This window comes from Netta rufina, assembly GCF_964035555.1.
Source record: "Netta rufina genome assembly, chromosome: 6".
Taxonomy (NCBI): Eukaryota; Metazoa; Chordata; class Aves; order Anseriformes; family Anatidae; genus Netta; species Netta rufina.
Genome location: NC_140129.1, coordinates 24,645,184 through 24,660,453, shown reverse-complemented (window position 1 = coordinate 24,660,453; position 15,270 = coordinate 24,645,184). Strand labels below are relative to the sequence as shown.

The 15,270-nt window shown below is 39.6% G+C and overlaps 1 protein-coding gene across 9 annotated transcripts in view; it reads left to right on the top strand.

The window, feature by feature from the left end:
* Positions 1 to 15,270, top strand: part of KALRN (kalirin RhoGEF kinase) — a 493,218-nt gene that overhangs the window by 317,097 nt on the left and 160,851 nt on the right. For all 9 annotated transcript variants that reach the window (XR_014618580.1, XR_014618581.1, XM_084289498.1 and 6 more), the window contains exons 14-15: positions 3,591 to 3,786; positions 9,529 to 9,695. Coding sequence is in view for 7 of the 9 variants with exons in the window: in XM_084289498.1 (XP_084145624.1) it covers positions 3,591 to 3,786; positions 9,529 to 9,695 (363 nt within the window). In the remaining 2 variants the exon portion in view is untranslated. The remainder of the gene's footprint in view (positions 1 to 3,590; positions 3,787 to 9,528; positions 9,696 to 15,270) is intronic.

Genomic DNA, 15,270 nt, shown 5'->3' with positions numbered 1-15,270 from the left:
GAGTCAGGAAACCTGGGTTGTTATCACAGCTCTGCTATTGCTTCTTTGCCTCCGTGTGCTTTAGATTCCCTTCTAGCCATCTGCTTGTCTCAGTTACTCAGAGCAACGTACCCAACCTTCCTGTGCACACACGTCGCCAGAGGAGCTTGGTGATGTTCCACCTCTCTCTGTGTCTGACTCCTTCCTCTCCTCCCCTAACCCAGCACATGGGATAATTAGCACTGCTTCCTCAGCTCCCACTCAGAGACAGCTCCCCTCCTTCGTTCCTCTTCCCTGCTGCCTGTGGCTGAACTAAGGAGCCTTGCTGGACCTGACTGACCATCCAGAGCCTCACAGGCACAGACACAGCTCCAGCTCATGGCCCTGACAACACAACATAGAGCACCCGGTCTGGCTTTGCAGCCTGAGGAGTTTACCAGCTTGTGTTCTGCCTGACCTGCCTCCTTTCCTCCATTTGCAACTAGTGATTTGAACTGGGGAATGTGGATAACGGAGCATGAATCCCTCTGTGCCTTGCAGTGGATAGCAGAACACATAGATACCCACGTGGAGCTCCTTCTGTGCTAGGAGCCTGGTGAGAGATGGCTGCTGACGTAAGCATCAGGAGCATGGGTTGCCTGGGAAGCAATTCCTCTCCTGAGTGCCTGTAGATGCCTCTCTGCTGTTCACCTGTCTTGGATGCTTAGGGACAAAAGCCAGTGCAGTCAGGAACAGCCCTTTTCCTGTGCATGAGTGGAAACTGTAGTGGATTTAATGATAAAATCAGTGCTGCTCAGTGTCCCTTCTCCTGCAAATGGAAAAGTTGCTAAGAGAAATGGCATCACAGCAGAGAGGCTTAGCCAGGCACTCATGTAGTAGTGCTGGATCCCAGCCTACTTGAAGATGTGGGACTATCTGTTGATTCGTTCATAAGTCCATCCTCGACTTCCCTGGCAGTCCAACCCTCCAAAAGATTTGTATTTTCCTGTACTGGAGATGATGTCCAGAGACATAAGCAGGATGAAAAGAGATTGATCGGAATCCCCATATTGTAGCATGGCTGCAAGAGCAAACTATTGTAACATGTTCCTTGACTGTTTTAATGTTTTGTATTGCAGTCACTTACAAATGCTTTTAGACATCTTCCTGAGTGCATATACATGGGAATGCTTGCAGGGAATTGGGAAGTACTTTGCAAGCCCCTGCAAAATTTCAAGTGATTGTTTTAGCAGCCTTATGCTTAGTGCAATGAATTTGAACAGACAATATTTTTAATACCTCATTAAAATAAAATAAAAAATCCTTTGGTTTGTTTATATCACTACTAAATCCTACAAGCAGAAGGGGCTTTGCATTGAACTGTGTTATTGTCATGACTGTAGGAACCTGTGCTTACTCTAAATTCATTCCATTTTTTACTTTAAAACAAGGTCAAGGCTACCTCAGTTCTGATTGCAGTTAGCCAAGGATCTTTCTCTAAAGTAAATGTATCTAGTAAAACCCTTCTCCAGCATCTACTCCAACCATTCCTCCATAGCTGTTAAATCTGCCAAGAAGCCTCCACAGTCCAGGGACCCCAGCTAAAACATATAAATGAATCAGAGGCTGTTGGAATCAGGAATGGGGCCAAAGAGACTGTAGAGATAGTTGTTATTTAAAGGTAATTGAGTGAAATGGGTGATGGAAAAAGCTGAAGAAAAATAGAAGCTCCTCGGAACGTTCACACTCTGCCTTCCACCCTGCAGCTGAGATCCCAGGTTCTCGGTTGAGTAAATCTGCTTTTTTGCTTCTCTCAAACAAGAGCCTAGAAATTGTGCTTATGTTTTCCCATCTAATGCAAAGCTCCCATCCATACTAATGTGAGAGGGGCTGAAAGCCGGTCCTTTTGGGTTCCCTTCTAGTGCCTGTGTTGGATTTAATGTTATGCTTTCTGGAAAGGAAAACCAAGTGGAAAATTTCGAATCCTGGCTACTTGGGAAGCTAAACATCTCACTGCACACAGGCACTGAAGAGTGCTTTTAGTGAGAAACAGAGAACCTCTCACTACATGATAACATGCTCAAGTGTGAATTTAGATACCTATTTTTAGCTCTCCTGGCTCTAGCTATGAAGAGCTGACCAATGAATGTGAATTCAGGCATATATTTAATAGTTCTGAAATACTTTAAACAATTATATGCTGCACAGTACTAGCCTATGTGTGTGATTTAATTCCCATTCCCCTTGTCCCACTTCCCCAGTTCATTGTCGCTAGCACGTTCCATCTTTTAGTAGCAGAGTCGAATTTGAAGGGAGGCTGGGCTGTTTGAGTGGGGTTAAAGCTTGCATTCATTGTACAGGCAAAACCAGAGCAGGACTGTGATATTGGTTGGCTACTTGTGAGCTAAAATGTAAATGGTATAGTAAATGGACTGCTAGAATCATCAGTCTGCCTGTTTAAATTAGGAAGCAGAGAGAGCAACAGAAGATTTTGCCTGTTCCCATGAGCTATTGGCAGGTAACATTGGTCTTTGGCAAGAACTGGGTCCTGCCTGTGATGCTCCTGGTGATTCACCCAGCCCTCGAGTGTGATGTGTCTGTGTTGTGCTTTCACCATCTGTAAAAATGTGTTCATAGAATTGTAGAAGATCCCGAGTTGGAAGGGACTGACGAGGATCATCAAGTTCCGACTCCTGGGTCTGCACAGGACCACCCAAAAATCAGACCCAATGTCTGAAAGCATTGTCCAAATGCTTCTTTAACTCTGTCAGTCTGTGACCACTGCCCTGGGATTATTATTTATATTCGTTCCCCAGTATGAAATCTTTGAGATTCACAGAAGGAAGTTTATACAGGGCCTGTTCCCACTCCAGCTAGCAGAAAGACCCTTAAAAAGACAAAGTCCCTGAAAGCACAGACTGAGACAACTGCAGTCAATGCTGTGGGGGCTAACTCACCAATTTCATAATAAAATGTTAGGTGTCATGATGCATTTTCTGTGAACAACATGTAGATACTGTTCACAATGCATTATATTAATATATAACTTATATAATTTATAACAACATAGTATTATAATATATTCTGCAAATGTATTATTTATCCCTGTTTTAGAGCTTAATGGAAGCATCTTATAATTTAAATTCTATGAAGAAAAAGAATAAACAATAATAATAAAAAATATTCCCATCTGTAGTATGTAACACATAGTGTGCTACAAGAAATTTTTAGAAATATTCAGGCAATTTGGCGATTATGTAATCACAGGTGTCAAATATTTTTTTGCAATTCTGACAGCATTATTTCTTAATTTAAATTTGAATTTATTCATAAGCACTATCTCTACCACCCATGTGAATACAGTGAGTCTTTTCTTACAGTGGAATGTGGAAGGGAAAAAGAAGTTGTCGGATTTCTCGCTGGATTGATCATCTTTCCATTGATCCTTACCAAAGTAAAATGTTAACTGTGACCATTAAATGGGCAGAATCTAGAGTGTATTGAGGCGGTGGTTTGGGGGTTTCTGGATCACAGTCAAAATGTGAAGTATTTCAGTGATCCATACACAGTTTGAAAGTAAGATTTTTCATTGCTCTTGAGTGCTTACAGTGTCTTATCTTCTGCCCATGAAGGTTACAGCAGAGTTAGATGCCTGGAATGAAGATCTGCTGAGACAAATGAATGATTTCAATACTGAAGACCTCACTCTGGCTGAGCAACGTCTGCAGCGTCACACTGAGCGGAAATTGGCCATGAACAACATGACCTTTGAAGTCATCCAACAAGGGCAAGATTTACACCAATACATCATGGAGGTCCAGGCTTCAGGTCAGCAGAAAAAATTGTTCTCTGTTTTATATGAGAAGAAACAAAAGAACCACCCCCCCCACACACACACACACACAAAATAAAAAATAAATAAAAAAAAATCCTGTATATCAAACAAAAGTACCCCACTACATACAAAATACTTCAACTTTTAACATGAGCCACTCTGGCCTATAGCTGTCTCCACACCCAGAACTGTTCCATAAGTTTGGGGAAATTTTGGATTCAGGATTATAAGTCAGAAATTGCTGTTTCTTTGAAACCAAAACTCAGTGTGAAAGTAAAGCTGACTTTCAAGTTCCATTTGGAAACTTTTACAACTGCAGGATGGAGTTTGTTGTCAGTTTCAACATGGAGGGAGAGGAGAGGGCAAGACACATTACACAGGTAAGGACACTTGTCCTTGTACCAGCTCCAGAACAAGCACTGCGGGTAGTCATGAGTTATGAATACTTGAGCTGGCCAGTCTGACCTCAGGTCTGGATAAATTCTAGCTGCTCTAGACTCCTAAGCTTGTAAACCTTTCTGCAACTAGATTTTATCCAGAGGCAAGCTGACCAGATGTGCTAACTCGGTTCTCCTCACGCTTGAGTATCCCTTCCCTGTGCCATGTTTCTGGGTGCAGACATGCCCAAGGGACAGAGAGAGGTGGAGGGAGAGAGGAGCTAGTTATCCAGAAGCCCTCTGGAAAATAATCCAAATATGAGAGCCTTGAAATGTACCATGGAATTGAATTCTTGTTTCCAGCCAGCTCCAATTGGAATTATTTTGTGTATAAAAAGGCAATATGATAAATGCTACTGGAATTTTCCTTTTCAATGTGCATTTGAAAGTTAAAGATAACTAGTTGGATGCAAAAAACCTTTGGCATGTGCTTTTAGGTGACAGACTTGATTCATGTTGATTGGGAGTCTGTCTGGTACTTCTACTCTGCTTCTCAGCAGTAAGATCCTGTTTCCAAGACATCCTATGAATCAGGATTTTTGTGTCCTTGCATTCTGCATTTGGAAAAAAGAGTGTTGTCATTCAAATTAATCACTGCATAAAAGCCCAGAAGTGAATGTTACTTGCAAAGCGTTTTAACCTTCTTGAATGTCTGGAAAGAGTGCAAAGCAAGAGTGATTCCTGTTCTTTCCCTCCCCATATGCACTTTCAACATAAAAAAAGATTTTTATGGTTTTATTCTTTGGCAAACATTTTACCCTTAGGCACCCACCTTTAAAAAAAAAAAAAAAATTGGCAGTATTCAGCCTGATTTGGCAGGCTGCACTCAACAGAGGCTTAAAGATTGCTACAAGAGTATGTTGTGAACTAGACAAGCTGGTGCATTGTGTGAACCATGTGTGTAAGCTTGTAGGAGATCTGCCCACACTGTGTCTGGCCCTGTGCTTCAGCACCCTTGCTTTCTGGGGTAACAAATTAGTCCTAATACATCAGTTAGTATGCTTTTTTTTTTTTTTTTTTTTTTTTTTAGTACATCTTGGAAGCATCTTAATATGAGTAGGAATCTGTGGGAGGTACAGAATATGATCCAGAACAGAGAACAGTCAGGAGTCTCAGGGCCTGCTTTTTTTTTTTTTTTTTTTTGATTGCAGACAAAAGATCAACAGCTAAATGAAGTGACTGTTAAAACGTTTTTATAAGATTATCTAAGATCTCTTTCTATAAAGTCTACCTGATAAAAATCCATTGCTCCCAAAGGCAAGGAAATGGAAGCCTCATGGGGATGCACAGTAACTGTAGTTAATCAAAGGTAATGGTCACGTCTGCCTTGCGCAGAATGCTAAATGATGGGAGAATGGCAAAATAAGGGAGAGAGATTACACCTGGGACCCTACTGTTTCTTATTTTAATAAAGGAAAGCTGTAGTCCATAAAAAATTCATTTAATTTTACTCCGTCTTGCTAAATCCTATATCACAGTCACTCAGTGCAGAAGTTAAGGGATGATTGTTCTTACTGTCAGAGCTGTGAACTTGTAGGGGTTCTGGGAAATCAACTGCTATTGCTGCTTCCCATTGTACAGTGTCACCACTGCTACAATCAAAACTCAGCTACAGCCATAGAAGTTAAAACATTTAAAAAAATGGTGATTTTTCAGGGACATTCCACCTAATCAGGCACTCTTAATCGCCTGAGGTTTCTTCCCTTCCATGTAGTTCTCTTTCAGCTTTATTCATTTTAACATGTCACAGAGGAACCAGATTCAATTTTGATCGTTCTGGAGTTTGTCTTGGAGGTCCTTAAGCTAGTAAGTCTGTCAGATAAAATTACATCCAGGTTTTTTTCCATGCGTGCATGACGCCTTTTTCACTTGAAAACCTTGTGCAGGTACATAAAGGTTTTAGACATGTGCCCATGATTTTTTGCACATCTCGTGTAGATTTGGAGCAGTGATTCTCAGGCTGTGGAGTACCTGGAATTCTCTATGAACACTGTGGTGTGGGTACAGTAAATCCAGTTGTCCTGTAATGGACCATGTCAGAATCCATCCAGATATACAGGGCATCTGCGTATGTTCCACATCTGTGCAAGTCCACTGTTTCCAAAATGCCATACAGCACAGAGTGATGTCCCATGTTTTCTTCCACTAGTCCAGCACTTGTGGATGAGCCTGCTTTAGATTAGCCTGTTTTTCACAATGAGAATTATAACTCTTTGAATGTTAAAAAACTCTTTTGAAACTCAAATAAATGTTTGTTTTTGTTAGGGAATATGTAAGATCTGGAAGTCAAGTCGTGTTTTCTGAAATTTTGCAGTACTTTCAAATTGTCTTCCTGTCTGACTAATACCAGTGTCCTTCAGGAAAGAGGTTTACATTAGAGAATATTGTAACAGTATTCTCAGAAAGACTGGACTTCTTAATGACTCATCAGTTCTTATTTCAATGAGTCTATATTCTGTTTTTCCAGTTTGATTGCAGCTCTATACATCAAAGTATCCCCTGATTAAAGGGGATCTGTGTGCAAAAATTCTCAAAAATGGATATTGATTTTTGGGTGTCTATCTTGATAAATTAAAAGGCCTGGTGTTTCCAAAAGAGGCAGCTTGGAGATTTCTGAGAGTTTAGGATCACAGTTCATGGGTGGTTTAAAACCTCAACCCAAGCGGCAGTGATGACACGTTCATGTCACATTCATTATCATATGTCCCTCAGTCAATCTGCTTCTAGGTACTAAAAGCAACTACACTCTGATAGCTGATTAACTGACAACACACATTTATTTTGTTATTAATGTCCGTTTGCATTGTTAATATCATTGTCACCACGAGCACCACAGTCAGGTGTCACTCAAGGTTTACAGAGCTAGCTTTTTATGTGTTAGAAGCAATTTCTCTAAGCCTAGCCTGAAATACACTGAAAAACTGATGTCAGGGTAATTTACACAATCCCTGCCTGTTATGTGGAAAATTCAAAGCCCTTTTGTGTCCTGGGTGTCAAACTAACATAATTCATGTCTTTTCCCAGCATTGCATCACTTAAAAGGGAAATGCAAATCTGTTTCTTTTTGGCTGTGATGTCATTTCTGGGATAAAAAATACATATTGCAATAAAGAGGAGAGTGTGCTGTTCAGTTACAGGCTTGTAACAGTTTGGTCTAAGAAACAGGTTCAGAAGAACTTCAGAAGAGCTTTGTACAGGTCAAAAAGCAATACCACTTCCCTACACTGAATAGTATGTCACACTGCAAATAGCTCAGCTGTAACTCACGTACGTCTTGTAGGATGCTGACCAATGTGGGTACTTTTTTTTGTAAATATCTTTTAAAAAAACATATTAAATTCATTATCCTTCATGTCATATCTGCTGCAATGGTTGAGACATGAGAAAAAAATGGCAACTGAGTTCAGTTTTATCAGAAAATCATCTGTGCTTTTCTGTCTATCAAAACACAATGTAAAGATTTTATGTATGAAATTATTCTGAAAGCAAAGCTTTCCAATTTGCAAACCAATCTTTGAGAAGAATAAGTGTTCTCGCTGCATGCACTGGCGTTGCAGAATAAATCTGTGTGACATATGACAAGCAAGAAAGGGCAGATCATTCATCATGGGGAGTGCTGGCTGCCCTTGGATAGCATCCCAGTCAGTTCACTGGTTGCCGCTGATGAGTTAGCACAATCAAAACCATACCAGCTGAGTGTGCACGGAGGAAAACCATGCATTTAATATCTTATAGGTATGGTGAAGTCAAGCGTATGAAAAGCCCGTCATGTCCTAAGGATACAGAGCCATACGCAGGCTAATTGTAACAACGATGCCTCATGTCTGGCATTTGAAAGGAACTTCACTCCTAAGAATAGAAGCATATATTAAATTTCCAGGTCTTAAATGAGAAGCCAGGGGCCATTCTGCTTTATTTGGTAATGAAAAAACTGTTTTGTTTTGGCCGGGAAAGGGAATAAGCCAATCCCTTGCATTCCCATGTGCTTTTTTCCTGATAAAACCAGAAAGCAGGAAAAAGAGGATAGAGTCAATCATAAGGTCATATTTATTTTGTGTACTGTCCTCTGTGGATACCACTGTGAGAGAGAATGAAAGTCACGAGTCTCTGAGGAGGATAAAGGGGAAAGAAAATAAATCTTTTTAAATGGATTTTAAAAATTATCTTCAGCCTTTGTACAGAAGCTTCTAATTAACACATTTCTTTTTTAATGTCCTAATATTCCATGGAGTCAAATGGCTTTGGAGAAAAGTGTAGTGTTTTCTCAGCATTACAGCAATTTGATTATTTTCTTATTAGGTTCCTGATCCTCCCTGTACTGAGGCCAGTGGCAAAATTCCAGTAGACCTCAGTAAGGGAAGAGTCGGGTCTTTATTAGTTTATAAGGGATTACAGTAACGTAGGATGACATCATAACTCTTCCAGGCCAAACTTTCCCAGTTACACTTGTAATGTACTCACCAATGCTATCATACCAAGAAGGAATATGTGACACTCTGTGTTTGTATTTCATATAACTACCACTCGCAAGGCCCATAGGGTCACAAGAAAATTCAGGAGGTGGGAAGGGTCCTCAGGAGGTCTCTCTTTCAGCCTCTGATCAAATTAGGGTCAGCTGTGAGATCAGGCCAGGTCATTCGAGAGTTTATCCTTTTCATGCAAGATGCAAGGAACAGAAAACGTGGTACAAGGCAGCCTTTTTTATCTGGTATGTGAGGAATGGATGAAAGTCACTCTGTGGAATAATTCTGAATGAACTACAGGTTGGTTTAAACTAAGTTGTTGTTAATGATACCCTAAAGTCCTCAGATGGAAAGGTTGTTTGCCCTGTGGAGTTCCAACTACTCGTGGGCACTATTGTAAATCTGGTGACTAGAATTTACTTTATTTCACTTTTCTAATTTCTTCCACTTCTTTCTTCCTCTTCTAAGTTTTTTTCAACATGCGTTTGTAAAGTATAGGTTAATGATTTACTGTAATGAAGGGAGAATTTCTGCCTTTTTTTTTTAATTTAATGTTCACACAAGTTTTTGAGCAAAGCTATGGTTAAATCATGTTCTCTTAGTCAATTGCTGATGGGTGAGATGAGCAATGATTACCAGAGAAACACTACATTGTAGAAAAGATGTAGTGGTGCAGAATGGGAAACTGGACAGGCCAAATACTGACGATGAGAGAGTTCAGTGAGAAGGAATTACTAAACGAGTTACAAATCAATGTGTTAGGTGGCAAAAAATGTTTGTGCAACTAGAATTGCAGGTAAGTGTAATGATCTGTCTGCATGTTGTTCTGTTGTAGGCATTGAGCTGATCTGTGAAAAGGACATTGATCTTGCAACACAAGTTCAAGAGCTGCTGGAATTCCTTCATGAGAAACAGCATGAGCTGGAGCTTAATGCTGACCAAACTCACAAGAGGTTAGAGCAGTGCCTACAGCTTCGGCACCTACAGGCTGAGGTCAAGCAGGTGAGAGTTTTTAACCATGCTGCCGGGTCTTAATCCCTTTTTCCTTAGCAGTAATCCCTTTTTCCTTAGCAGTACTTAATTTGCTGACAGATTGCATCATGACCTTTTACAAATAATGAAGGGCTCTGTTCCTTGTACTGCGTGTATGTGAGGCTTCATGAATAGTTATGGGAACTCCGTGCAGAACGGACACCCTATCTTCTCAACTGGAATGTGCCTCAAAGCCTGTGTTTTGGGAGTACAATGATTTCATATGGGATCCAGACTGAAGTTATTATGTAGAATTGGCCCAAAGCAAAGGATAACTGAACAGTGATGTCTAAGCATGTCCTTACAGTAGTTTCACATTTTAAGTTATCGCTACACATCCGTTGACCTGTAGGATCCTTTAAAATCTTCTGGGTCAGATAAAAACTTCAATTTGTGGTCTCTATCCTAGGATTTGCTTAACCATCTTGGTATTGTTATATTGCTTTTCCTCCAGATTTCATTCTAGCTTAGGCAATCATGTTCTGCCTCCCTTGTTTTCCCCCCTAATATTTCATTTGGATGCCTTGCATTTCTTTGTTTTCTCGTGCTTTCAAAGCCCACTTTGATTTGAATATTTTGCAACCATAACTGAAACTAACATGGAACTGTCCTGAATTTTGATTTTGAAAATGCAGTTGATTTGTGTTTGTGATAAATTGAAAGGACCCTCCTTACAAAGTTCCAGAGCTCTACAGTGTACTTTGGCTTTCTTCTTGAGACACTGTGATATTCATAGTCACCATGTTAATGTGCAGAGAATCCTTTTTTTCCATAGGTTCCTGATGTTTGTTATACACTACTTAATAGCTAAGTACTAAAAGAATAAATGCTAAAAAATAAAATAATAAATAAATAATAAAATGAAAAAATACAAAAAATACAGGTTATTGCTAGCTGACCAAATCCCTGTAACCCTATTGACCCAGGATGCTGCTTCGGTCAGCCAGCCCGGCGGCTGTTCCTGGAGCCATGCAGTGGCAGTGTAGCACTCTCTGCAGGTACTTTATGTTACTTGCCTCACTGTCAAGTATCTGTTGGGCTCTACTATTCTACAAATCAAAATCTAACCAAAGGAAGTGGTTTTAGGACTGAAATATCTAATACTTACTGTTAGAGAACATACAGCTGCCTTGAATTAGTATTTTCTTAACATAGTTTGGGACTATCAGAATCTTTATTACTGTGACCTTTCACCAAACCAATAGTGAAGAATCATTTTATTTGTTCAGCTGAATGCTACGGACTCCTTTTCTTATTAACCTATAAATTACCACAGCTACAGTTTCTCTTGAAAAGAGCCAAGTTAAAATATATCTGTGCCCTATCTATTTGGTTTCCTGTAGATGAGTCATATTCCCAACCATTTAGCGAAATTGGGAAATATATTGATTTTGGCTTGTAGTTCATCTCCAGTCTGGTCCAAATTTCCTTCACTTTCATTTTAATGCATCTGAGACGATGGATGATCTCATTACCAAATTGCACTCACTCTTGCAAATCAGCTGAGATTTGGTTGCCACAAGACACCTACTGTAGTGGTGGTTTACTTCTGCTGACATAGGAAAATCGGTCAAGACTGCTACGCGTACATGTGTTTGCATTTTGATGTAATGGCTCATGGAAATGCAAAATCTTTTAACTGTCTCTATCTATTTAAGTCTCGTTTAGGAGGGGTTTCTGCTTTAAATCATATGCACCAAGGGTTCGAATGCCAGGACAATGAATCAAAGTTTGAGGCCATTAAAGCAGAACAATTCAAAGTGAGATGTTCTGCGAACTGCTTTAGACTGGAAATAGTATAGACCAGTGATTCACAAACTCTTTGTTATTTAGAAATACCCTTCCCAAGACTGATTTCCCCTCACTTTCCCCACTCATTTTCGACAGAAACTACAGAGCTTGGATTGCTCACATAAAAGTAATAGTAGAATAGAGTTGTGGAGATCAATTTAAAAAACAAACTCTCCAGTGCTGTGCTTGCAGATATTTGGCTTCCAAAATCTCTTGCTTCTTGTCTGTAGTTTTATTTCTTGTTTGATAAGTGTTGAACTTCCTGTAATATAGCCCCGGATATTGTCACAGTGTACCACTATAATTACTTACCAGGTTGTTTTTAAATGAATTTTGGATATTTTTTTCACATGGCCATTATTCATCCACTTTCGGTATTTTAGCGTTAGATTTGCTTCCAGGTAGATATGCCCAAAGGATGGTGGAAACCAGTCATTCAAGGTATATCGAATGCACTTCTTTTTTTTGTTCTGGTGTTGGGTTTCTTCTTGTTGTTTTTTCCCCATGCAAATATGTCACAAAGTTCCTGAAAACTGGAGTGCAGTTTTGAACATGACTGAAATTTACCAGAAGGTGTCCCTGCTGGTGGTGGTGTCTTTCCTGGTAAAAGCCACTCAGAGAATCTTCAAAGGGATCAGAGATGTAAAAGGTTCTCTTACATTGTTTTGCCTTTTAAACTTAAAAGTCTGTTCCAACCTAATTTGACTTGTATCATTATCAAGGCCTTAAAGCCTTTTTTAGGAACAGCAAGAGAAGAGTTCTGACTAAAGTAAACCAGCAGAGAGACTCACTACAGGATGCAGAGCTCTTGTTTCTTAAGGAAGGTTGCACATGAGGTGCCTCACTTTTTTTTTTTTTTTTTCCTGTAAGTTCTGATGCTGTGCTCAGTGAAGATGTCAGAGTTTCAGGGTATTAATCTTATAAGAATTTGGAACTATTATTTAATTACGGTGGAGCCTTATCCAAAAGCAGTCTGTTTTAAGAAAATTAGAGACACAGGTGGGAATTGTTTCAGAGCTGTGGTGGTTGCTGTGTTAGAGAACCCATGCCTTGAAGTTGTTCTCCAGGAAGACGTGGCTTTTATGTAAGTCATTGTTAATGCATTTCTGTTTCTTCATTGTAAAGAAAATGGTTAGGCTTTTTTTTAAGAGTCTTTGGAGATTTATTTAACTCCAGGATTATTTAATCACTGCTTCTACAAAGTTGATAAAATCTGTGATTTGTAGGATGTGTCTGTGTAAAAGCATCCTTAAATCATTGGCTTGCCTGTGCATTCCCAGATAGTGGTGAATCTATTAATAAATGCAACAACCAGAGACGTGTTTTGGTGCTGTATTAGCAGCTTCTATATGTATTTTAATGAAAAGGTGTAGAGCACCATATAAGTTCTTGTTAACCAGGTACAAATGTGTGGGAAAGTTAACATTCCAGCCAGACCCAGTACAATGCTCTCTCCCAGTCATTTCACGGTTTACTTCCAAAATAGAGGTACAATAAAAAGCTCTGCAGGTGACTGGATTTTGCACTTAGACTTAAGGAAGCTTTAGATACGCCACAAAATGTTTTCTTTGTATGTAAACCACATGCATGCAAAAAGAGGAAAAAAAAATAACAGGAAAACATTATTTTGGAAAAAGCTGATACAATCCCAGATGAGGTACTGACATTTAAGTGTTGCACTTTTGGAGGTAGAACGGGGTTATTTAAGTTCTTTCAGACAAAATCTGCTGGGGTTTGGGTGCTCACTGGGTCTGGAAGAGGGAGTGCAGGGGTCCCACAGTGAGTGTCTGAGCCCACTTTCTTTGGGGAGGATGTGGGGGACACAACGGAGGTGGCAGCAGCCTTGGTCAAGAAGAGCTCTGAGAGGCTTTCAGGATGGAGAACCTCAGGCCTGACCCGGAGTACTTCATTCTGCAAGTTACTGAGTTAACGAGACAGTTGTAAAGAGTGATCTGCACATCCATTAACACTGGAGGAAACCTTGCTGCTTTCAGTTGCATAGTTCCTCTTCCTCCTTACTCAAACTTGTCGATTAGCTTTTTACTAGTTTAGTTCTTTTTTTTTAAGACTGAGGCTTCCAGTGTTTTTGTTTATTTGTTTTGTTTTGTTTTGTTTGTCTTTTTGGAAACATGGATGTTTATATAAAATCTGTACCAAAATCTCTTTGACAAGTTTTGAAAATTTCAGATCAAATGAAAGCTGTTGCCCAGAGGACCCTGTCATGTACTGATTATATTGCTTGGGGGGAAAAAAAAAAATCAATTCAGTTGCTGCATTTTTAGCATACAGACTCAGTATTTTTTTACAGTCTAAACGGCCTAAGCCAGGATATATCGCAATATATCAAGTGTAAAATGATGCATTGCTTTATGATATACTCTCCTCAACCCTTTTTCAGATACAGCCATCTTTTGGTTAACTTCAGCTTTTGGTACCATGTAGTGAGTGGGTAATAATGTAGCTTTCTTCTCTGATGGATTATACAAAATGCTAGCCAAAACGATTGCCACATGATAACCCGATTTCTTTTCCTTTAAATCTTTGTTGCATTTCCCACAGGATCAATAATACCTGCTGATGAAAGACAGAAAGCTGACAAATGAAATCTTCCACACTGTTATACTGAGCAGATGTAATTTCCTACAAATTAGGGTCAGATACATGTGTAAATGTTTCCTCTTTCTTTGTCCTAGGGAAAACTCATTTTCCTACCCCACAGGGAATTGAATGGCCACAAGTAGGGTGATACTTGATGCAGGGATAAAAAACAAAACAACAGAAAATCCCTGTTTCTTTCAGACAATTTAATGGATCACTTGATGAAAATGATGGCACAAAAGGGAAATTGCTGTGTAGAATATTGCAGCAAAGTCAATTTGGGAGCTTTGTAAATCACAAGCTAAATTTAGGGCAGTGCCTGGGCAGTCAGGATTTCCTGTGCATCTGTGAATTGAATTCAGCAACTTGCTGGCTTTATTGGAATAATTTGACACCCACACAGGTAGAAAATAGGCTTTGAGCCAACACAGCAGAGAACTTGTGCATGCGTGTGGGTTGCTAATTTTCAAAAAACATGCCTTAAAATAGTAGAAAGTGTCGCTGTTTAAATAAATAAATAAGAGCTTGATAGATTAATTACCTACATTTAGTGTTTGATTCTGTAGTCATAACAGCATGCGTTGCATGTCTACAAATAATCTGAACATCCCTGAAGTACAGCCTCTTGACTAAATATAAAATGCAAGACATGGAGTTTCTTCCTAGTTCTGCATGTGCACAGAAACTCCAACTGCATCTTAACTACGTGCCAGATGAAACCAACTGCATCTTCTCCTTACCCCCAAGCTCTGACTTTTGCATGAAAGAAACACAAGAATGAAGGAAGCTGCAGCATGACCCAGCAAGGTCCATAATTCCAGGTGGAAATTCAAAAAGGAGAGAGATCTTTATGTTTTATTTCAAATACCCCTTAGTGTACTTTGTGGTTTTGCCCTGGGGTATTTGCACAGGAGAATATTCATTTTTGTGATCAGACCTTTGAAATGAAAGCTCTTTTCCATCTGAATATCCACGTAAATATTTTGGTATTTGGTTCCTTAATCAGTAGCTTCTGCAGTAAGATCTTTCCCTCTGACAGTTTCTGTCACTGAGTCCTTATCCTAGGATTTCTTTCTCCTCACTGATTCAGCCTGAGACCACACTGGGCAAAGTACCTTTCTGTTAGGCCGAGCTATTTTTTGATAGCTGACTACAG